This window comes from Cryptomeria japonica, chromosome 8 (genome assembly GCF_030272615.1).
Source record: "Cryptomeria japonica chromosome 8, Sugi_1.0, whole genome shotgun sequence".
Taxonomy (NCBI): Eukaryota; Viridiplantae; Streptophyta; class Pinopsida; order Cupressales; family Cupressaceae; genus Cryptomeria; species Cryptomeria japonica.
Genome location: NC_081412.1, coordinates 67,584,027 through 67,610,516, shown reverse-complemented (window position 1 = coordinate 67,610,516; position 26,490 = coordinate 67,584,027). Strand labels below are relative to the sequence as shown.

Sequence of the window (26,490 nt, the reverse complement as noted above, 5' to 3'; positions counted from 1 at the left end):
TGTTCTTCTTCTCAAGAGTTTGTGTCATTTGTGAGAAGACACCTCTTTTTTTTGTTTATCACTCGAATCTTCACAATGAATTAAAGGATGACTCCTTGATGAGGACCTGATGATGCCCGCTAACTTCACCCCTGTCATTATTTTAATAAAAGACGAACAGCAACCTCAAGGTAAGAGCTTACTGGAATCTGAGGGTTAGAATAACCTTGGCTCTGATACCATGTAATTTTAAACCCTAGGTATGTTAATCAGATTTATATAATTGATTATGCCCTAGGTTGTAATCAGCTTTGCGGTATTTTAATAAGCCAACATAAATTAACTATGCCCTAGATTGTAATCAGATTTGCAGTATTTAATAAGCCAACATAAATCAGAAATAAAACAATAGACAAACAAGCATACCCTGGGAAAACCTCCAAGGAGGAAAAACCCAGCATGAAAGACCCACAGGTCAGATTATATATTCTCCTCTAAATCATAAGTACAATACTTAGCTTGAATCTGATCTTCACATATCAGATCTGTCCCTTTGCATGCTTCAAAACTTGCATCAAAATCCACTATGTCCTCTTGGACAATTTCGCACCAATCTGGATAGGTTCGCACTCTTCCTTGAAGTTAAGTTCGCACCCTTCTTGAAGAATTCGCATAGCAGAGCTAATTCGCATTTGTGTGAGATTCGAACTTGATAATTATAGACTTGCAAATGTCTCTTATTTATACACATTGAAATCCTTGATTGCAAGTCGGCCTCCTTTGGTTTTTTGGCGCTAATTTAATTAGGTGGCGTGTGTTTAGGATTGGGCTGGGCATATATTAGAGTCACGTTACCCTAGGATAGGGCCCGGACCTAAAGGGGGTTCGGATGTTGCCTTAAGGCAATCCGAACCCATACATAACCCTAGTTACAAACAACAGACTTTATGTTACCTCCCTGTGAAGGGTCGGGCCAATCCAATCGGATATGGCACGGGGGACTAGTAAGTCTATGGTTGGGCGAAAAGTGCCCTGATGATACTTTCCCTCCTCAGTGGTCTATTGATAGAGTTATGAAAGTTCAAAATATTGGCATCTAGAAAAATATATATTCTAAAACTCTTTTTTCTTTCAAATTGAAATGTTAAAGTTTACATTTGTATCTACTATTTTTGCTCATAGCATAGATTTTTGTTTAGTTCAAGATTTCAGTTTCAGATCAATGTTAACATTTTTTTTTAAAAAGTTGCAAGTTTTTCCCTCCTTTTCTACTACAAAGATGTAAAAGTTGTTATTTCAAATTTGCATATGTTGTTGCATGTTATAGTGTGATGGATATTTCTGAAGAAAATAGTGGCCCCTTTGGTTAATAATATGAGTTGTCAGCTTGTTAAGGTTGGAAATATTTATTAAAGCTTGATATCGAGTTTATTAATTTCTATGCTTATATCGGCCATTGCACTATATTGACACATAAATAATGTGAAGTCGTGGCTGGAGGAGTGTGGCAGATAAATTAGTATTATCGGAGCACCTTATAATCATGGAGTTCAAGGTTCATTTTAATATTTAAGTGGAGTGCTATGCCTGCCAGTAGGTCTTGGCAGAAGCTTTGAATTAATATTAGCTTGGGAGCGTGTAATGTCCCCTACTAGGTTTAGGCTTGTTTTAATCATAATTAAGCTATTTCAATATACTTATTACTTAAACTAGGTTGATTAGGAGACATCTCTATTTTAACGTGAATCGAATCAGTGATATTCCATAGCTAATTTTCAGAATTGTCTTATTCTCTATATCCTCCTTTTCTTGGGACCGAAATCTGAATATATACACATACTCTTCCTTACCTTTTCACGAAGAGTCAAGTCCCTTCTAACTTTTCTTTTTATAAATGCATCGCCGCTATTCATAACTATTAGTTAAAAAAACGATTCATAGAATGATTTGTAATTATCAGCGCATAGGAGAAAAGCAACTTCAATCTTATTTATATGAAGTCAATGATGAGCATCCACTGTAGAAAGTGAAGAGGAATCTTATTTATATGAATATCTTTTAAATATTATGAAATATATTGTTATTTTTTTTTGTCACCTATATTTATCACTTAGTTTGACCACTGTTTGCTGTTGTCACTATACAGTATACTGATTTTATCACCACATATATATTACTGCATATGTATGTGTAAGGCATCCTCGGAACATAGTAAGCATACAATCTTCTTTGTCATCAATGTCAATTTTTCCATCAAATTATGTTTATAATATAATATTAATTTATTTTTTATTTGAATATTTCAAGATATTAATAGTAATAAACATTAATAAATATTAATTAAATAAATTTCAAATAATCATTATTTGGTAATTATTATATTCATTAATAACAATAATTGATATATATATATGACGATCAAGGAGGGGACATGACAGAGCGGATATATTATTTGCATGTTTGATTTAAATTTTAATCCATAAAGCGCCAAGATTGGGAACATTATTGAGCGGCCAGAGACTTATTTCCGGAGAGACTTCATTCTCTATTGCTGCAAATGCAGAGCCAGTGGTAATTGCAGGAGTTCGATTCAGTAAGACAGTTGCTGTGGGAGAACCATTCCACGTATGTGCAGGGTTATATTGATGCTGCTCTGAAATCATTGCTGAGTGTAATCTTGAAGCTGCTCTGATCTTAATGATGAAGCATTCTATTAATACCAGTAACTGTCAAACACTGAGGATTAAAACCAGCGACTCACAATGCTGGGTATTATTTATTAATTAATTGATTATACCTTAAAGGGCATAATACAAGTTTGTGCAATCCTTTATTACTGGAGCTTAATGTCAGATTGAAATTTGGTTTCATTCAATACAAATTCTGAGCTTATATATTTACTGTTTTAAAGAGGTCATATGGCACATTTCTGAATGAATGAACTGTTTACTTATAACTGGGTCTGCTTTGGATTTCAGTATTAAAACTCAGTAGTCAAAACAACAACTGCCGTTCAGAATTGAATGTTATAGTAATTAAGCTATTTCACTTGCATCCGTTGTCACTCTATCTGGTATCTTCCATTGTTATCTTCATTATATCTGTCTGCAAGAAGTACTTGGGATTTGTTAATGCTGATGTACCTGTCAGAATTATTGAGTTGCAAGACCGGGGATATTTCAAGTACTGAAATTGTCATGCTGGTTCCTATTAGGTGGGGCAGTAAGCTAATGGGCTGATTTGACAATAAATCATGTCAAGAAAAAATTTACACAAAAAGGGCTATCATATTAAACTGATGCAAAATTGACACTATTGTATATGTATCCTGTGTAGTAAGTCAGCTTTAAACTGAAAATAAAATTTATGGCCGTTTTCATTAAAAAACTCATTCGACTAATGCAAATATATGATGAGGTTAGTTAAATGAATCATTAAATGCAATCTGATACAATCACCAATCAAAATTCTGTCCAGATATCAGTCTACCATTGTTTCTCATATGAAACACTCCAACTAGCTGTAGGATTTTGACTATACCTTGTTAAGGAGGGTTATGCATTGAGACCTCAGCAGTACATACATTTGTACATTACCAAGCATTCAAAAACCACAGCTTAGAAAGTTTTAACTTTTTCTTTAAAAATTTTACAGGGTTGATTCCAGTGTTTGCCTCAATTACTTCAAGCGCAGTAGATAATTCCCAAACTTGAGCTATTAACAACACTCAATATTAAAGATCAGCCTACAAAGATGACTTACATTATAGTTAGTAATCTGAAAAAAAGGTGATAGGATTGTACATATCACTGATCATTACAATTCTATCCCTGCTTGGTAGCATACTAAAAATCAGCCTTATACAAGTGTGACTCATACAGTCATAGTTAATAATCTTAGGAGAAGAGATGGAAGGTTGGTGTATATATGTGACTGATTGCTACAATTATACCTGCTTGGAAGTGTACTAAAAAATTCTGTTTTATAATTTTTGAGTCCAGCTAAAGTATATCTTAAGTTGAAACACAACTTAAAAATTCCTTTAAAAAATTGCTCGTTAGACATGAGATTAATAAGAGAATAGTGGTGATATGTCTTGAACAAGGATAAAATTGATCTAAATCTGTTTTCTGGCTCACTCTAACACCCAGATAAACCTCACACCTGTCTTGCTGTATAGAATTGCATCTGATATGAAAATTAAATAGTTAACGCCAGATCCTAGTAGGCTTAGCACCAATTTAAACCAAATAGTTGCTGAATAATAATAAATCCATTCAACACCCCACCAAGAACTCAGGTCAACCATAAAATTGCTTAAAGAATAATGGAAACATATATAGTACCACAAGCAAGATATATATAGTACCACAAGCAAATATATTTTCCATTCACTATTCCCTCTCTATCCATTGCAAGGATAAACTAATCTGGTGAAATTAATAAGTATTTATATATATTATATGGCATCGATGTAGTTATTGTTAGTTTTAATTAGGGTGAAGAGCGGATTCCAATTGCCTAAGGCAACATTGGAATCCGCTCTTAAGAGCTGGGCCCTTTATCTTGAAAGGATAACGTGTACCCTCTAGGGCTGGGCCCTTCTCACACGCCACTCTCTAATAGGGCTGACCCTATAACTCACGCCACATTATGTGTCTCTCACCCAAATGAAACGTGCTAAGGGATAGGGCTGGACCCATAAACCAAACGTGGGAAAAGTAATTAATAATATAATATTAAATATTGAAAGCTGACCTAGAGGTCTACCGCCAAGAGGAAGATATATATATGTCAACTTCAAGATGAAGTAAGATATTCATTCACACATCACCAGCAAATGCGATATGCTCTTCTACTTAAGCGATCTGCTCTCCTACACTTGGCGAATCTGCTCTTTGGCGAACTCCAAGGACATTTGGTTATAATGCTGCTTCAGCCTGTTGAAGTCATCTTCTGCTGATTGGTTTCTTGGTCATCTACAGCTAGGGCATCATCCTTCATCACCTTGGCAACTTGCTGTTTGGACAGCAATAAGAGATAAGTGTTGTAATCAGAATATTGCATAATTTATAATCAGATCTGAGGATCTCTTCTTGCTGGGTTTTTCCTCCTAGGAGGTTTTCCCAGGGTAATGTTGTCTTGTCTCTTTTCATATGGTTGGTTGTTTGCTCTCTACCACTTAATAAGTTGAAAACCCTAACAACAAACATCTATTTTCTGAGATTATTGTTAATCTGAAAGTAAAATTAACATGGTATCAGAGCCAGGTCCAGGCTAGGAGCCCCAAGCACATGAGAGGTGTAGCTTAAGGGGGGGTGTTGGTGTTGGAAATAAGCCACACCCGGACCGACGATGGATTGGTCCAAGAGGGGCCAGTAGCTCAATGGTAGAGCACTCCAGCAACATATGGAAGGTCCTAGGTTCGAGTCCTAGCTGGTCCATGTCTCAACATGGTATCAAAGCCCTACGTTACATACATACATATATATATATTAACTTTCGGATTTCAGTAGCCTTTTATTTCACTTTGTTGTTTCATTTTCAGCCAGGACAATGATAGGACTGAAAGTTGAAGATAGGCTCGAAAGGACTCTTAACTTTGCTGCCTGGAAGGTTCGCATCCTGCTTGCTCTTGAGGAAGATGATCTCCTTCAGTTTGTGCAAGACAAAGAGCTGACTGCGCCCACAGATCAAGACGAATTAAAGCAATTCAAAAGGAATGCCCTCAAAGCCAGAAAACTCATCATTGACTCAATTAGAAATCACCTTGTCACCTCCATCTCCAAGTTCACTACAGCTAGAGAGGTATTCAAACATCTAGAAGGTATTTATGAGATCAATAACCTCAATAGAGCAATTGCATTAAGGCAACAATTACTTCATATTAAAATGGCAAAGGAAGATTCAATTATGTCTTAATTCATGAAGATCTCAAAACTAAAGGATCAACTAGGCACAATTGGTCATGACATTGAAGACAAAGATATTGTCATGATATCATTAAACGGTCTTCCAGACTCATGGGACTCCTTCATTCAATCCATAAGTGGGAGATCTGAATTCCCAACCTTTAATTGTCTTCGGAACGATTGCCTTCATGAGGAATCTCACCTTGCCACAAGGGGAAAACTCAAAAGTTCTCAAGTGGATGATCAACATATGCTTGTATCCCAATGCAAGAAAGGTGGTAATTGGAAAAAGAATAATCCCAAGAGTAGAGATTTCAGACCACCTAGCTCTCAGTGTTCTTGGCTGCAAGAATACTCCCAAGAATGAACCCATGCAAAAGGAAGCCAACCTAAATGAAGTCTCAGAACAAAATGAAGACTTCTTATTCATCTCTGCCTTATCAAGCAGCATACCTTCACATAGTAACACATGGCTGATTGACAGTGGTGCTTCCAGACACATCACAGGCTATCGTGAACATCTCTCAGACTTAGTAGAAAAGGATACTAGTCTACATGTGGTAATTGGTGACAATGCTCGATATTCGGTAAGAGCATCTGGCACTACATCTTTAAATTTAGATTCTGGTATTTCACTTCACCTTAGTGATGTCTTATTTGTTCCTAGAATTAAAAGAAACTTAATTTCTATTTCTACTCTAGAAGATAAAGGTTATCAAGTAGCATTTTCCGAGGGTAAAGTACTTGCTTGGCTTAAAAAATCTAGTTTTAAATCTACTCGTGTTATTGGAAATAGATAAGATAGTTTGTATAAGCTTTCCTCTAACCCTGTTCAAGCCCTCATTAATGAGGCCCCTGAAACCTGTGAGCTATGACATAGAAGGCTTGGACACTTACACTTTCAAGCTCTTCCCTCTCTTGGAAAGATAGTTAAAGGTATGCCTAAACTCAATAAATTTCATGATGACTCATGTAAAGGTTGTGCTATGGGTAAAAATGTTAAAAGTCCTTTTCATAAAAGTGAAAGTAGAGCTAAAGAAAAACTAGAACTTGTTCATTCTGATTTATGTAGCCCTATATCTATAGCATCCCCTAGTGGATTTCTTTATTATGTAATATTCATAGATGATTTCTCTAACTTGGATCTATTTCTTAAAGACTAAAGAATCTAATGAAGTCTTAAGTAGATTTAAAGAATTTAACGCGTTGACTGAAAACATCTCTGGTAAAAGAATTAAATGCTTAAGGTCCGACAATGGAGGTGAGTATACCTCTGGTAGTTTTTATGACTTCTGTATTGAGTCAGGAATTAAGAGGGATTTTTGTGTTCCCTACAATCCTCAGCAAAATGAAGTTGCTGAAAGAAAGAATAGGACTATTGTTGAGGCTGCAAAGGCCATGATCCATGATCAAGACTTGCAGACTTTTCTTTGGGCTGAGGCTTCTAGAACTGCAGTCTATATTCAGAATAGATATCCCCACCGTGTTCTAAAGAATATGACTCGTGAAAAAGCCTTCTCAGGATCCAAACCTAACATCAGCCACTTGAGAATTTTTGGAAGTCTTGTATATGTTCATGTGCCTAAAGAAAAACGAACTAAGTTGGAACCCTCCGGAAAGAAAGGAATGCTAGTTGGACACAGTGAATCCACCAAAGCCTTCAGGATCTACATTCCAGGTCAAAGGTATGTTGAGGTAAGTAGGGATGTTACTTTTGAAGAAGATATTGCATTTAAGAAATCAAAAGGTTCTCCTGTTATTGATGAGGCTAATGATAATCAAGATATGAATGTTGATACTAACCTTGAGATTCAAAGGGAGCCTGTTGTGCCTCCACCTCAAAAAGTGTATGATGACCCACCTGAACCTATGAATCCCACGGATGTACCTGGTGACATTGTTGTTAGCAAAAAGAGGCCACTTTGGGTAAGAAACACCATTCAAGAAGCTGAAAGATTTGCAGCCCCCGATGGTACCTTCAGAGAAAGCAAGAGACCTCAAGCATTCTCCAACTACGTTGCATTGATGAGCAATCTCATTGAGTCTGAGCCATGCAATGTTGAAGAAGCCTTGAACCATCATGCCTGGAAGTTAGCCATGGATGAGAATATATCAGTCAATCATCAAGAATGATGTCTGGGATATTGTGCCTAGACCTAAAGGTAAGTCTGTTGTTTCCTCTAAATGGTTATTTAAAATTAAACATAATGTTGATGGTAGTATTGAGAAATACAAAGCTAGATTTGTAGCTCGTGGTTTTTCTCAAAAGGAAGGCATATATCATAAAGAAATATTTGCTCCTGTTGCTAGATATACTTCTATTAGAACTATAATAGCCATTGTTGCAGCTAAAGGTTGGAAGCTACATCAAATGGATGTTAAGACTGCCTTCCTTAATGGAATCATTGAGGAAGAAGTCTATATTGAACAACCTGAGGGTTATGAGATTCATGAAAGAGAAACTCATGTTTGCAGATTAAAGAAAGCACTATATGGCCTCAAACAAGCCCCTCGAGCTTGGTATGAAAGAATTGATAAGTACTTGGTAAGCTTAGGGTTTTGTAAAAATGATGTTGATTCTAACATTTACTTTAAAGTATCTAATGATGAAATGCTAATTCTGGTTCTATATGTGGATGATTTATTTCTTACTGGTAAAGATGAACTCATTATTAAATGTAAGAAAGAATTATCTTCAGAATTTGAAATGAAAGATTTAGGTCTAATGCATTATTTTCTAGGTCTAGAAGTATGGCAAAGACCTAACAAAATTTTCTTAAGTCAAGGAAAGTATACTATTGATATTCTGAAAAGATTTAGAATGATGGATTGTAAACCTATGTCTACTCCTATGGAATCTAACTTAAAGAAGTTGAGTGTTTCTGCAGCTAACTCTGATTTTGCAGATCCATCTGAATACAGGCAGTTGATTGGATCATTGATGTATCTAGTTAACACTGGACCAGATATATGCTATGCAGTGAATGCTCTCAGCCAGTTCATGAGCATGCCTAAACATGTTCACCTTGTTGCAGCCAAACATGTCCTGAGATACTTGTGAGGCACAATTGGCTTTGGGCTGAAGTATCCAATGAAAACTCCAATAACCCTAGAAGGTTACTCAGATGCAAATTGGGCAGGAAGTGTAAAAGATAGGAAAAGTACTTCAGGCATCTACTTCAACTTAGGATCTACAGTGATTTCTTGGGCTTGCAGAAAACAGTCCTCAGTGGCACTAAGTACAGCTGAAGCTAAGTATATTGCTGCAAGTGTTGCTTCTGGGGAAGCAGTATGGCTTCGTAACCTTCTCGCTAGGTTGTTTGGACAACCTTGGAAACCCATAGTCATTCATTGTGATAATCAGAGTTACATAAAGATGTCAGTCAATCCAGTGTTCCATGACAGGTCAAAACATGTGGAAACTCATTATCACTTCATTTGGGATATGGTGCAAAGAGGTACTATTCAAATGAAGTATGTTAGTACTGATGATCAGATTGCAGGGATCCTCACCAAGCCTCTATCCAAGGTGAAGTTTGTGTACTTCAGAGACAGGCTTGGCATTTCGGAAAATGAAACCTTGGTTGAGAGGGAGTCTCAACCTCAGTGATGTATTGTGTTGCATCAACCACCCTCTGTGGGCAATGTAAGGTGGTAGTCTTCTCAGGGAGAAGAGTAATTGTTACCGTCCTCTGCAGGCAATGTAAGATGGTAGAAAAGATCCTCGCCACCCTCTGCGGGCAATGTAAGGTGGCTCCAGTCTATGCTTGTGTGCAAGATGGAAGATTTTTGTTATGTAATTCCATTCTAAGCTTGTGTGCAAGATGGAAGTCTACTATGTTCTGATTATGTAATCCATTCTTTGCTTGTGTGCAAGATGGAAGTCTACTATGTTCTGATTATGTAATCCATTCTTTGCTTGTGTGCAAGATGGAAGATAGTGATATTTTGATTGTATTCTCTTCTCCCTAATTAAGAGGGAGTGTTAGTTTTAATTAGGGTGAAGAGCGGATTCCAATTGCCTAAGGCAACATTGGAATTAGCTCTTAAAGGCTGGGCCCTTTATCTTGAAAGGATAACGTGTACTCTTTAGGGTTGGGCCCTTCTCACACGCCACTCTCTAATAGGGCCGACCCTATAACTCACGCCACATTATGTGTCTCTCACCCAAATGAAACGTGCTAAGGGATAGGGCTGGACCCATACACCAAACCTGGGAAAAGTAATTAATAAAATAATATTAATTATTGCAAGCCGACCTAGAGGTCTAACGCCAAGAGGAAGATATATATATATATATGTCAACTTCAAGATGTAAAATATTCATTCACACATCACCAGCAAATGCGATATGCTCTTCTACTTAAGCGATCTGCTCTCCTACACTTGGCGAATCTGCTCTTTGGCGAACTCCAAGGACATTTGGTTATAATGCTGCTTCAGCCTGTTGAAGTCATCTTCTGCTGATTGGTTTCTTGGTCATCTACAGCTAGGGCATCATCCTTCATCACCTTGGCAACTTGCTGTTTGGACAGCAATAAGAGATAAGTGTTGTAATCATAATATAGCATAATTTATAATCAGATCTGAGGATCTCTTCTTGCTGGGTTTTTCCTCCTAGGAGGTTTTTTCCCAGGGTAATGTTGTCTTGTCTCTTTTCATATGGTTGGTTGTTTGCTCTCTACCACTTAATAAGTTGAAAACCCTAACAACAAACATCTATTTTCTGAGATTATTAATAATCTGAAAGTAAAATTAACAGTTATGCTATAGAAAAGATGCTTTCTACTCACTATTCCCCATTCTTGCTGTTGCAAAGATAAATTAATCTAGGTAATTAAGACTTGCTTGTCTTTAGAGTAATGTCAAAGAGATGATGACTTCTAAATCTTAAGTGCAATGTCAAAGATGATAGGGGTACCGGATAAAGTTCAAGTATATGTTGAGAAAGAGAGGGAGAGTCATTTTTCATGTTAAAAGTATAAAAATCTTACTCATTATGCAAACAATGTAATTTTGTAATTTGATTATCTGTAACAGTTCACTTAAGCATGCAAGACCCTTTGTTACAATTTAAGCTTTCCAAGTATTACAAATGCACAAGGAATTAAGTATTAACTTGATATACATTTAATAGTATGGTGTCTCAGATTATAGATATTTGTTCTTTATTCATAATATTCCATATGGTATAATTTGTAATAGTTATTTGACAATAAGTGAGATACAACATACCAATTTTTGTCGCAGCAGTAATGATCAATCCCCCTCTTGATGCTAGTAGTTTTACTGGTATTATTCTTCTGATCTCATTTCTTTCAATCTCCCCCTTAATTCTCCCCTTTCTTCCATGCTGAGGACATCTTTAATGACCCTTTCAAGGGTTGCACAGATTAAAGGAGACATGTCTGTCTAAGACGGTGTCCCAGCACATCTAATCCATTAATAATAGATGTTAATGCTAACTACTAATTGTTAACCGTTCAGACATTAATACTCTTACAAAATAAATAAACAAACAATTAGATACTATTATTGATCAAATATTAACATATCAATGAAATTGTTGATTGTATTGATATGGGATCATGACACCTACAAAATAGACTTCAGAAGAACCATCTTGCCTGCAAAGGATAACTGATGAAGAGTCCAGTGACTCACTCTCATGCAAAATTTATCCAAGCTCTTTTTCCCATGCTCTCTTCTAAGATTACCAACAAAAAGAGGTATACTTAAGTACTCCAATGGCAAGCTCCCAATTTGAAAATGAAGAAAGTCCGCAATTCTACACTGAATAGCCTCTAGAATATTAAAGAAATAAATACTTGATTTTCCATCATTTAAATTTCGTCCTGAAGCAAATAAGCATATATCCAAACTTCTAAGATTGATTTCCTCATTGATTTTAGCCACACCCATCAAGGCAATATCACCCACAAATTGTAAGTAAATTAAGATTATGAGCACAAGACCAGCCCAAAATGACCCATGTCAACTTATGATGCTTTGACAATTTGCCCAAACCTTTGACCATCAGAATAAATAAATGAGACAAGGGGTCTCCCTGTCTTAGACCTCCAAAGTAGAAAAAGTAGCTTAAGGGACACCATTGATGACAACAAAAAAGGTAGTTGAGCACTCACAAATCTAACCCAATCGATCCATTCAGAGCTAAATCCAAAGACAGAAAGAATCTTACAGAGGAAGCACCAACTAACCTTGTTATAGGCCTTAGACATGTCAACCTTGATGAACATGACCTTCCTTAGACATAGCCATGGAATGGATTGCTTCAATAGCAATTATAATACCATCCAAAACCTGGCGAACCCGCACAAACCCTCCATGCTCAAGAGAAATGACTCAATGAAAGGTTCCAAACATTTCTTTAATCTTTCTACAATTATTTTTGAGATTATCTTATAAGTAACATTACAGAGAGAAATAGGCTAAAAACATCCAAAGATAAAGCACCTTCCTTCTTAGGAATCAAGCATAAGAAAGTAGTGTTGATGACCTTAATCATTTGTTTGTTTTGCTACGAATCTCTAACCACCTCTAACAGATCAATCTTCAGAATCTCCCAAAAGTATTGAAAGAATTCTATAGGGAAACTGTCAATTCAAGGCACTTTACCCTTTTTCATTTGGAACACAACCTTTTCCACCATACCTAAAGATACAGGAGCCAAAAGAAACTCATTAATGTCTTTTGAAACAACCAAGGAGAAGACACAATCCACAATGAGTCTTTCTTCTTCAAAGGCCTAGGAATCCTACTGAATAAATAACAAGGAAAAACAAGAGATGACTTCCTTGGAGATCTCTTGGAAAGAGGAGAGTTGATCTTCCTTTATAGACACAAGTGGAGCAATAACATTCCCACTTATTTGATCTTTCACAGAATTATTAAATAAAGAAGTGTTCTTATCTCCTTCTTGTAGCCAATCTAATCCTAGATTTCTTCTCCCAAAATATTTCTTCTATGAGCTCCCATTCAGCTATTTTTTAAGAGCACGAGGTTTCATCCTTCAAAGGTTCCATAGTCATGCCTTCTTTAATCAGAAAAGTAATTTTCTCCAGCTGCTTATGAGGATCCAATTCCTCTTGGAAACATTTCCAAAGGAACCTTTGTTCTGTTGGACATTTGTGTCATTGATGTCAAGTTTATTCTAAGCTTATTTGAGCTGCCTGCCTGTTTGCTTGAGCTGCTTGAGGTGCCTGACTTGTTGCTTGAGGTGCTTACTTGTCTGGTTCAGCTATTTGCTTGCTTGCTGGAGCTACCTGTGTGCCTGCTAGTGCTGCCTGAGTGTCTGCATCAGCTGATTATGTGGTTACTTCAGCTATATGTGTGCCTGCTTGTCAGCCTGTCAGCGGCTTACTCAGCCTGTTTGCCACATCAACAGTTCAATTTGCTTTAGTTGTGACAGCGAATTTTTGTCTGACTTCATCAAATAGACTTCTGACTATGTCTTGCCTTGATCAAGAATCTTTCATTTCCACGGTTATATGACTGTTTTTTTTATACAACACGTATCTCCTTTAATGCCTATTCATGATGATTTGTAAAGAAACAGTTTCAGCGCATTTATACACTGATGCTCATGCTTCTCCACGATGGTTTAAAAAAATCAAAATGATTAAAGTGTATGATGTGGGGTATTAGTGCGGCAGACCACAATCTTCTATTATGGTTTGAATCCTTTAATATGTGCATGTTTATGAATTTCTATGAGGGGAGCCTGCAATGGGAGAAAACAAATTATCTCAGATGTTCTTAAAAACACGAACTCTACCTATGCAGTCTGTTTTTTTTCAAAAACGTATGGTTTTATTATCGATGCAGTCGTGTATTTGAATCTTTTTGAGTAATGTGTCATTTTTGGTTTAGAAGACGTTTTTCTTTGTGTGCCATGATGGAGATGTGAGGCATGGTTTGATTCTGTTCTTGAGCGCTTTTGGAGGGGAGGGTAATTATTTTTGGACTCCACTGAAAAAGAAGAATCGTGGAGTCAATATGCAGAGTCGTGGTGAGCTGGAATTGCCATATGAGTCTTATGAGAAGTTTTTTCAAGCTTGGCTGCTGTAAAAAAAAAAATTGAAATTGTGCGATACTCTTGAAAAAACAATTAAAATTTTTTGGTGAATACGTTTTTTTGGGCCTGAGCATTCAATCCTATTTGTGGTGACCAAAATTAGTGTTAATTCTTGTAGCGTCGGTCATACAATTTCATAATTCCGATGCATGATAAATTGATTACATGTTAACATATATAATAATAGATAAACTATTAGTATATACGTTAACAATAAAAGATAAATAAAATCAAAATCAAATTATGGTATTTGCCACCGATCACACCGTTTCATAATAACGAAGGCTGTGATTAAGCAATTCATGGTAAATCGCATTCCTTATGATTAGTCAAGCAAGCGATGATCTTAGTGTTTGTTAAAGTGTTGTGTTATCATGAGTGGTACGTAGGGAAGAGATGTCTTCCCACGTGGGAAGACATATCTCTTCACTACGTACCCTCTCATTCACATATATATAACATTCATACGATAAGGAGGAAAACAATACAGCAATCGATAAGTGTTGTGCATCCTTCCATTCACACTACAGCAGTTTAAATTTAATTTCAGATTATATCTTCGCCTTTTCTATCCTCTTGATCACAGAATTTGAATAAACTTAACATGGTATCAGAGCCAGGTTAAGGAAGATCAAATTAAATTCTGTAACGATCATATAGACTCTCACCGACTCTTAGTAGATCACATTCCTATAATCCTAATGGCAACCGGAGTTAGGTTTGAAGATCGACTAGATGGAGCATCCAATTTTGTATCTTAGAAATTCAGGATCATGCTTGTTTTGAAAGAAAATAAAATTGACTCCCATGTCAAAAGTGAAATTCCTGAACCCTCTGATGATAGGGAGAAAATTCAATGGAGCAAGGACAGTGAAAAGGCTCTTAAGATAATTGTGGATTCGGTGAGAGATCACATTGTGCCAGTTATTTCTAAATATAAGACGGCTTTTCAGATGTTCAGAGCCCTAGCTGACATTTATGAAATCAACAACACTAGCAAGGCTCTCACCTTGAAGAATCAACTACACCATATAAAGATGAATAAAGGAGAGACAGTTACATCCTATTTCTTGAGGATCACTGAGCTTAGGGATCAACTATTCACTATTGGACATCTAGTAGACAACAAAGAACTTGCTATGATGGCCCTAAATGGACTTCCTACCTCATGGGAATCGTTCATTCAAGGAATCCGTGCTCGTTCTAAATTTCCTATGTTTGATAGATTGAAAACCGATTGCATTCAAGAGGAATCTCGGCTTGTCACAAGAGGAGTAAAACAAAACAATGGTAATGAGGACATTCAAGTTCTAAACTCTAATTCCCACATGAAAGGAAAGAAGAAGAACTTTAAGAGAAAGAGGGACAACGGCTCAAATGGAAAGGGGTCTTCAAAGAAGAAGAGAGACATTTCTGAAGTACAATGTTTCAGATGTGACCAATATGGGCACTATGCAATGAAGTGTCCAGACAGGATCAAGCAACAGGCTTCAATGGTAGAAGTTAAGAAAAGGGAGTGATTCCGAGAAAATAGTCTTCTACTCAGCCCTCTCTAGTCAAGTCACCTCCAGTTCCAACACATGGGTGATTGACAGCGGAGCATCTCAACACATCACTGGATTTCGTGAGCACCTAGATACACTTGTGGAAAATTCAAATGAAGAAGTGACAATTGGTGATGACTCAAATTATCCAGTTATGGGAATAGGAACCTGCAATATCAACCTAAAATCAGGCATATCCCTACAGCTGACTGGAGTTCTATTTGTACCTGGTATAAAGAGAAACCTTGTCTCAGTTTTTGCACTTGAAGATAAGGGTTACAGATTAACCTTTATGGAAGGAAAGGTACTTGCTTGGCCAAAGAACTCCACCATCAAGGAAGCCCGCACCATTGGAGTAAGACAAGGGAGCTTCTACAAACTTTACACCATTCCACCTCAAGCCTTGATTCATGAGACTCCAAATTCGAATGAACTTTGGCACAGAAGATTAGGGCACCTTCATTTCCATGCCCTACCTAAGATAGAGAAGATGGTAATTGGCTTACCCAAGCTAAGTCACAGTTCTGAAGGAGCCTCCAAGGGATGTGCCTTGGGAAAGAATACTAAAGGGTCTTTCAATTCTAGCAACAGTAAATCCAAAAATGTATTAGAATTAGTTCATTCTAATTTATGTGGACCCATGTCTGTACCCTCCTTAAAGGGATTTTTATATTATGTAATATTTGTAGATGATTATTCTAGGAAGACCTGGATATATTTTCTGAGGTACAAAGAGTCTGAAGAAATCCTTTCTAAATTTAAGGAATTCAAAGCTCTGGACGAAAACATGACAGGTAAGAAAATCATAACCTTAAGAACAGACAATGGGGGGGAATACACTTCTGATGGGTTTTAAAGATTATTGCATAAATGTTGGGATTAAGAGGGAGTTAACTGTACCTTATAACCCACAACAAAATGGGGTAGCTAAAAGCAAGAATAGGACTATAGTAGAAGCTGCTAGAGCTATGTTGTTTAACCAAAATATAGAAACCTCATTTTGGGCTGAAGCATCTAGGACAACTGTGTACATTCAAAATAGATGTCCTCATTCTCTTCTTGATAATAAAACCCCTAAAGAAGCCTTTACCGATAACAAAGCTGACATAAGTCATCTCTGGATCTTTGGGTGTCCAGTCTATATTCATGTTCCCAAAGAAAAGAGATCAAAGTTAGAACCTTCTGGAAAGAAAGGGGTATTTGTTGGGTGCAATGAAACCTCTAAGGCTTACAGAGTATACAATACCTGGACAAAGGCAAATTGAACTAAGCAAAGATGTCATCTTTGAAGAAGACATAACATTCAGGAGGTCCAAAAGCTCTAATGAATTAGAACACCAAGATCCTCCTACAAGCATGGATGGGGATCCCACCCCTGAGATTCAGAGGGAGGCCCCTGAAAACGTTGAACATGAAGTTCAAGACTTACCTTTAGAAGAACCTTATCCCAAAACTAGGAAGAGACCACTTTGGGCTAAAGAGATGCTTCAAGAGGCTGAAAATTATGTTGCTCCAAAGGGGACCTTCAAAGAAAGTAAGAGACCTAACCCATTTTCCAGTTATGTTGCCTTGATGAGTGAGACCATTGATGCAGAACCTTCCTGTGTTGCAGATGCTTTCAAGCATCAAGTTTGGAAAGATGCTATGTCAGAAGAGTATTAGTCAATTCTGAAAAATGATGTCTGGGATATTGTGCCTAGGCCTAAAGGCAAATTTGTGGTATCTTCTAAATGGCTCTTCAAAAACACAAGGCAAGGTTTGTTGCCAGAGGTTTCTCACAAAAATAAGGTATTGACTAAGAAGAGACATTTGCTCCTGTTACCAAATACACTTCTTTCCGAGCAGTTTTGGCTATTGCAACATCTAAAGGATGGAAAGTCCATCAAATGGATGTTAAGACTGCTTTTTTGAATGGTAAGATTGAAGAAGAAGTTTATTTGGAGCAGCCTGAAGGTTTTGTGATTCATAAGGCTGAATCACATGTTTGCAGATTAAAGAAAGCCCTATATGGACTGAAACAGGCCCCCAGAGCATGGTATGAAAGAATCGATCACTATCTCTTGGAATTAGGGTTTTCCAAGAATGAAGCAGATCCAAATCTCTACTACAACGTAATCAATGGTGAATTATTAATTCTTATTCTTTATGTGATGATCTACTAATCTTAAGAGAGGATAATCATATTTCTCGATGTAAGAAAGAATTAGCCTCTGAGTTTGATATGAAGGATTTAGGAATTCTTCACTACTTCCTTGGATTGGAAGTTTGGCAACAGGCAGATGGTATAATCCTTACTCAAGGAAAATACACCATTGATATACTCGAGAGATTTGGAATGATGGATTGTAGATCCATGACCACACCTATGGAGACAAATCTGCACAAGCTAAAGGAAGCAGCTGCAGAATCAGAGTTTGTAGATCCTACCCTCTACAGACAGATTATTGGATCTCTGATGTATTTGGTAAACACAAGACCTGATATATGTTATGATGTTAATACACTAAGTCAGTTCATGTGTGAACCTAGGGAAATATATCATGTTGTTGCAAAGCATATTCTGAGATATCTCTGAGGAACTATTGATTTTGGTCTGAAATATGAACATGTAGACCTTGACCTACATGGATTCACTGATTCTGATTGGGCTCGAAGCGTAGTTGACAGGAAAAGCACATCAGGATGTTGCTTCAATTTAGGATCAGGAATGATCTCATGGATATGTAGAAAACAGTCTTCAGTTGCTCAGAAATCTACAGAAGTTGAATACATTGCAACCTCCATGGGAGCAAGAGAAGCAGTATGGCTCCGGAAATTGCTTGTAGGACTATTTGGTCAGCCCTTAAATTCTACTATCATCTATTGTGACAATCAAAGTTGCATCAAGCTTTCAATGAATCCAGTATTTCATGACAGGTCTAAACACATTGAGATTCCTTATCACTATGTTTGAGATATGGTGGAAAGGAATGTGATCCGACTGAATTATATTAGTACAAGTGATCAGATTGCAGACATTCTTACCAAGCCTCTCTCCAGGATCAAGATTGAACACTTTAGAGATAAACTTGGTATGGTTAAAAATGTTATTTAATTTTGAGAGAGTCTCTCATTTATTCTTATATACTAATATATTTAAGATGTTTAATGTGTAAACTCTTTTATTTGTCATGTGTGTGACTCCATAACTTCATGGGCCCCCTGTGAACATTATTGAAGGGTGACGACTTTTCAATAATGAACATGTGTTTCAATTGATATTGTAAGGTGACGATTTTACAATTATCAATTTATCTATCTTGATGGATATCATGTGACTTGATATCTGTGGACATGTCATGATAGTATATATCTCTAAGACATTATGGTAGATATCAATTGGTTGATATCATTATATTAACCATAATTATGATAAAGATCTTCATGGTGAATATTATGGACATAATATTCGTGGACATGCCATGAATCGTTATCAGTATGGTAGGCATCATGTGACTTGATGCCAGTGCACATACCTTATTTGATAACTATGAGTTATGGTGAGTATGATTAGACTTGATATTCATTGTTGAACCATATCTCTGAATATCACTATGGTGTGATATCTCTTCCCTTCACAATCAATGGATGAATTGTGATGTTTTCTCTAACATGAAATGTGTCCTCCCTAGCTAAGAGGGAGTGTTAATTCTTGTAGCGTCGGTCGCACAATTTCATATTTCCAATGCATGATAAATTGATTACATGTTAACATATATAATAATAGATAAACTATTAGTATATACGTTAACAATAAAAGATAAATAAAATCAAAATCGAATTATGGTATTTGCCACCGATCACACCATTTCATGTTAACGAAGGTTGTGATTAAGCGATTCATGGTAAATCGCATTCCTTATGATCAGTCAAGTAAGCGATGATCTTAGTGTTTGTTAAAGTGTTGTGTTATCATGAGTGGTACATAGGAAAGAGATGTGTCTTCCCACGTGGGAAGACATATCTCTTCACTACGTACCCTCTCGTTCACATATATATAACATTCATACGATGAGGAGGAAAACAATACGGCAATTGATAAGTGTTGTGCATCTTTCCATTCACACTACAGCAGTTTAAATTTAATTTCAGATTATATCTTCATCTTTTCTATCCTCTTGATCACAGAATTTGAATAAACTTAACAATTAGAGGTGGCAATTTTTATGTATTCATCTCAGGCGGTAAGGGTGGATGTGCGCTAATATTTTTATGGTCGATGAATTCATTTTCTCTGGCAGCTAAGGCTATTGTGATGTTTAGAAGTCAAAAGTCGACGTCTGGCATGATCATTTTTTCAAATTCATTCATCTGCAATAGAAGTCATGGGCTAAGTTTGATTATTTGAGAAATAAATTTCTTCCAGCTAAGGTTCGTTTTTTTGGGGCATCGAATTGGTCTTATTTCTCTGCTGCCAGACTTTATGACTGTGTAGTGGATTGGGGTGTCAAAGGAACGAAGATGAGATAAAATCTTTGTTTTTATATCATGCGGAAAAATAATTACTGCTAGAGGGAAATGTTTTAACCATTGTTTTATAATTGAGGTAAAAAATGGAGTTGAAGTTTTTTTTTGAAGGAGTATGGTATATGTGTTGGTGAAATTTGCATGAAGATAGTTTTGTTTTCATTTGGGGTGATGCTTTTGTTGAATCGAAAAGGAAAAGACTTATGCAGGTGAATTATACAGAGCAGCTGTAATAAAACGTGGACTGGGTGTTACTTTCTATAAGACACATATTGAGCTCATCAAAATTTTGAACTGCTTTCTGCATATCATTGAAAAATAATAGTGGGTATATATTCTTGAAATGTTTGAAGGGTTTTCCATGAGAAAAAATTCTGAGTTTTTGTCTTGTGCTATGCTTACATTTTATATCTCTATGTTGAATGGTTTCTTAGATTATGGAAGTTATTGAAAAGTTTAAAACACTGATTCACCACCCCCCCCCCTCTCTCAGTGTTTTCTGTGTGTTTATCATGTTCCACGTCTTGAGTCTATATTTCACAAATTGAAGCCTTTTAAAAGAAGAATACATTGTGGTCCCATGTGTAGGCTTCCCCTCAAACCACCAATTCTTCACCAAGTTAACACATCCGAATCCAAGAGCCACATAAGTTGAAACTTGATAGGAGGGTACTTAGGAATAGAAAAAAATAATGAAGAGAATTTAATTGGCCAATGATCAGAACCCTTCCACCCTAAAATGTTTTAAAGAGGAGATCTACCATCACCAATCCAATGATCCAAAACAAGAGATCTATTCAAACATTTTGAAATTGAGTCTGATCGACATCTTCTATTAATCCAAGTGAAGGTACCATGCTTGGCTCCACATCAACCAACTTAAGGAAAAATATATCATCCCTTAACAAAGAAGAGGAAAATACAAGTTGATCAACACCCTCCTTTTCTCATTCAAATTGATTATAGCATTGAAGTCGCTTTCTAACCAATCTGATATGAGTACATAGACAAATCTTACCTGCAAGCTCAATGGGTGCATACACATTCGTAAGCAAGATAGTTTCCCCTAAATCAAAGCAATAACCCATCAAAAAAATTGATTTTTGCTGGCAAAACTCCAAACCAAAGTAAAATTGCAAGGGTTCCAAAAGCAAACCAACCCTCTAGTGTGCCAGAGCTCCAATACATAAACAATAACCTCCATACAAAATTTTGGATGAAATAACCACCATGTTTGCCATAGACAACTTTGTTTCTTGGATAAAAAATATTTGGTCTATGTTCACGAATAATATCTTGAGCAACTTGTTGTCTAGGGATGTTGCTCAAAGCCCTTGCATTCCAAGATAATACAATCACTTCGAACGGTTAGAAAAATGAGTGTCAATAGTTTCAATGACACATGAATCCGCCAAAGATTCTCCAATCACCTTGTCTTGATCCTTCTTCCTTCCCACTTTTGGACCCTTATCAAGAATTCCTAAGAGATTTTTGTTGAAGCCCTAAACAACTAACAAAAGAGGCCCTTTCCTTTTTGTATCATTTTTGTTCTCATGATCAAAAATAATCTTTGAATTTTCAATAACATGCTTTGGCTCCCTTTGAATCAACTCGACAGGGGTTAAAAACCTCCCTAACTACTTCTGTGATTGTAGGTTCTTGAGCCCCAATATCCTTCTCGATGTACTCAATATTAACATTCTAACTAACCAAAGAAATATCTTGCAATGCCAAAAAAGGGAGTGAGTCAAAAGACATTAAAATTTTACTTGAATCTAATTCATGCATCTTCTAATTAGTCCTAAGGCTATCACGGTCAATTGTAATCACTTCCTCAAAGCTTTCGAAAACATCAAAGAGGTTATTCAAAATCCCCATAGGGAAATTCTTTTTTGGTGGAGAATCACTTGTCCTCTGTTTTGAGACTTCATCGAAATAAAACCATTTGAATCCGGTTGATCATTAATAACTAAAGCTTTTACCTTTTGCATTTGCATTTGCTTTCCCCCTAGTGGCTCCTAGGTAGTGAGAGGAATCTATTGTAATATATTTTATGCAATTTCTCTACAGATGCCCATACTCGTGACATGGGCAACATTTGACTGGAAGCGCTACATAATCCACTTGTTGTGTCCAGTTCATATTCCCTAATCGGATTTCCAAAGAGTCAAGCAAAGGTTTATTGAGATCAATCTTGATGCAAATACGAGCATAGGTCATGACTTTTCTCTCCAAGGTGTAATGAGATGACCCAAGAGGCTTCCCAAGAACTGCAGCAATTGAATAAAGAATGTCTAACCTCCAAAACTGCATAGGTAATCTAAGGAGGCAAACCCACATAGGGCTTAAAAAGGGGAGTTCCTCAATTGGGTCGAACCCACATAGGGCTTAAAAAGGGGAGTTCCTCAATTGGGTCAAACCCAACATGCCAAGGCTTGATAAACAAACCTGCTTGGTTATGGAAATACAATCTGCCCTCTATAATGTCTCCTTCTAGAACATTCCTGATTTTTGCAGTGAAGCAATAATTCCAACTTAAAATGAGGATTGCATTATGTTTATAAATATAACTTCAGCTAAATTAATGAAATTTTATTATAATATTCAACTTTTTAATTCTATGAATAATTTTGAAAATAGAAATTATCTTTATAATTCACAACATGATTCTAAAGATAAAACGTATCTTGAAATTCTTTGAAAATACTTTTAAATCTGCTGAATCAGAGGTTTTTGTCCCTAACTGAAACTCAGCAGTGGCAAGATTAAGGGATTTCATCCTTAAAACTCTTAGTTCACCCTTGGAGGGATTTCATCCTTCAAGGCTTACCAAGGTTTGGGCCCTCATCCAAACTTGATAAGCAAAAATAAGGGATTTTGTCCTTAAGTCTCTTTATGAACTTGGGAGGGGTTTCCTCCTCCTTATTTGACAATCACTTCCTCAAATTCAAGACTAATTCTTTGATTGAATGATTGATTGATTTATTCCTCAATTACTGAATTGTTTGTTTTCTTGATTCCAAGATGAATTAATGATTGATGATGAGCTTTTTTGCTTGTCAATGAACTAATTTGCCTTTTATATCCATTTCTTGAGGTACCCTTAACAAGAAATAAGTCACCACCCTTCACAAGAAACGAGTCGCCACCCTTCATTGCTGCATTTCGAGAATAATAATTTATTTCCAAATTGATAACTTAATTCATTGACTCCTTTGTTCCTTCCTCACAACTCTCCATCACTATTGCCTTTGGAAGAGTTGCAACCCTTCATCTTTAATCGCTGTCATGAGGAGACGCTAGCCTTTCTCTTCTTTTGATAACACCTTTATTAAATCGCCTGGGATATATTTTTAAGGGGCTGTGATCATGCATTTGGCGGGGGCATGACACCCTCAAAAGCTTTGTGTCGATCTGCCATTCTGATAAACATTACAAGAAAGAGCCATTCACAGCCAAATGGCCTCCAGATCCCCTTCAGGCTGCCAAGCATTTCAAACCCAATTTTCTAAGAAGGGCAAGGTAGCTTGAAAACCCATAAACTTGCAAATCAAAGAATTATCTGATAAATAGAGCACAACTTCTGCAACAACCTTCAAATTAATGACCACAATACGATGTTCAAGACTTTTTTTCAAGCACCCATTTAAACTAGAGCCATTCTCCAATTTAGGGTCAGATCAAACATCAGGCATAGCCTACATGAGAAATTAATAGCATTAATATGCTCAAAAGTTGAGCTCTCATCCCCATACAAATTACATCTTTGAAAGAAACCGGCAGGGACCCGTTGGCACCCCCACAAAAAACCATACATAAAAGCTTTTGTCCAAACCCCGAGCTACAAACCAAAAGAAGAGCATACAAAATAAGGAAGAGTATGTGCCCAAGTGGGACACAGTCCAGCGCAGCCTTCCCAAACACACAACAGAAAACAAAAACTTTCCACCAGATCTGAACAAAAACATAAAACCAAGCAAAAGACCCTCCAAAAAGAAGCAGAGGAAATACCAGACCTCCCACAACACATGCAAAGGCTAAACGAGGCATGCAAAGGCAGAACATGGACATGACCAGTGCGCGGAACCCCCGCAAGGTCCATCACTCCCAAAACGCCATCACTCCTATCTCTGCTCAATAATTCTTGTTATTCATGCTGGATTATGGCAATTGTCTAACTTTTGGAAAAATGTGAAATGAAGACTTAATAACCAGCACCGATTTATTAAAATTACTATTATTCTAGCTAAAATAGGATGAATCCAGTGAATTTATGTACATGTTATTAAAAAAAAAGCAAGCACCATTTGTTTGGAAATATAGCTTGTTAGTGAGAATAACTTTTGAAAAAACAAAAAATAAACACTTTGCCAGCATTAATTTTTAAGAATTCTTATTATTCTACCGGCATCGATTTTTAAGAATTATTGTTATTCTAGCTAAATTTTGGCGTATCTAACAAGTTCGTGTGCATTTTATTGTAATACTCTGCACTATTTCTTTAGAAAATTTGCGCTTATGAAAACAAATGAAATAAACATTCGATCGGCACGAATTTACTAAAATTAATATTAATCTACATAAATTTAAGCGAATATACTGACCTTGTGTACATTTTATTAAAAACTCATACCATTTCTGTGGAAAAATCGTTTATTGGTGAGTCCATCTTTTAAAAAAAGAAGAAATAAACCCTCAGCTCACATCAATAATGCGCAGCATATGTTATTCAATCAACAAAACCCCAGAGAGACAGAGACAGAGACGACACAGAGACAGAGGAACCCTAACCTGTTCACGAGCCTTCTCGACCGCATTGTCTGACTCCCAACCGTAGAGATGAGTTCTGGAATGAGGGTTTCCATACCGATGCATGTAATACGGCAGCATGGCGTCAAGAACGCGAGGATCTACGGGTGACGTCGCCTGCATATCCAAGTACAGTGGACGCCCTGCAATGTTGACGCCTTTCATTTTAATTCCCCCTTCCACAGTTGTTTCTTCGATGGGCATCACTACCGCCGCTGCTGCAGTGGATTGTTGACAGATGGCAGAGGGTTTGGTGAGGGTTTTGACGACCTGCTGCAGCAGCCGGGGCTTCAACAATCTTGACGCCATTGTGCTTGACGACTTCGGCCAAATTCAGTGACATACAGTGCTGCAGAGTATGCCTTCAGGATGAGAGGATGAGATTAGTGATATAATATTGCACGTCTGTGGCGGGGTTTTATCAGGTTCATGTCAGTTGGGAGAAATTGTGATAGTAGAAGGTCAAAAGAATATTTATCGGGAATGCGTAGACCGCCGCCACTCTTAAGCCGCAACGAGATCATGTGCTTTCCTAGCGCTCTACGCAACGTTTTTTTTCTATTTTTAAGTAATTAAAACTAGAAATTGCACCTTGGTGTGCAATGGGTGCGTGCAAAGTTAATTGGAAAAAATTTGGTTTATTTTTTGTATAAATTTGTCAGCTAAGTTAATAGTAGGTTATTTAGTAAAGGATGTTTATGAAACAAAAGTCTTAATGGAGAAGTGATATCTTTAAATCAATTATGCAACTATTTATATGGATCCAAACATGAGTGAAACAAAACCTCTTAATCAAAAAGATAATCAAGCCCCATTCTCAAAAGGGAGAGAGGGATAGAGAGGGAGAGACAAAAATTTATGAGAAAAACATAAGGGGAGAGAGACAGAGAATTGACTGGGAAGGAGGAAAGGGAGAAGGATATGGAGAGGAGAGGAGATAAAAAAAGAGGATAAAGGAGTAGATAGAGAGGGAAGAGATTTAAATGTATGGAGAGGAAAAGACAGGGAGAGAGAGAAAGATAAAGATAGAGATAAGAAATAATGCATAGAAAGAGGTAGGGAGGGGAAGATATAAGGGTAGAGAGATGGAGAGATAATAAGATATAGATAGAAGTAGATATGGAAGAATAAATATGAAGAGATAGAGATAGACAGGTAAAGAGATATAGGGGAGAGAGAAAGATAGATGTAGATATGAAGAGGGAGACAAATGTATCAGATAGAGAGAGAGAGAGAGAGAGAGATAAGGATATAGAGAGAGGGCAAGAGAGATAAAGATATATAAAAATAAAAATACAAAAAGATAGACAAATAGAGATGGAGAGAGGAAGAAAAATAGGGGGAGATAGAGTGAGGGAGAGAGAAAGTGCAAGAGATGATAAATCCTCTAAATTAGGAAGATAAGGAGGCTCCATTACCGATAGGCTCATGTTAATCAGGAGAGAGAGAGAGAGAGAGAGAGAGAGAGAGAGAGAGAGAGAGAGAGAGAGATAGAGATAGAGATGGAAAGAGATATGAAAAGGGGAGGGAGAGATAAAGAGAGAGAGGAGAGGGGAAAATAAAGATGGAAGAGATGAATATATAGCTCGAGGGATAGAGAGGGAGTGATAAAAATATTAAATTAGAGACAAGAAATTATACG

At 36.8% G+C, this 26,490-nt stretch overlaps 1 protein-coding gene across 1 annotated transcript in view; it reads right to left on the bottom strand.

The window, feature by feature from the left end:
- LOC131046342 (cysteine desulfurase, mitochondrial) overlaps positions 1 to 25,320 on the bottom strand; it is a 48,153-nt gene extending 22,833 nt beyond the window's left edge. Inside the window, exon 1 of the mRNA XM_059210851.1 lies at positions 24,831 to 25,320. Within this exon, the coding sequence (XP_059066834.1) occupies positions 24,831 to 25,157 (327 nt within the window). The 5' untranslated portion in view covers positions 25,158 to 25,320. The remainder of the gene's footprint in view (positions 1 to 24,830) is intronic.
- Positions 25,321 to 26,490: the final 1,170 nt, after the last annotated feature.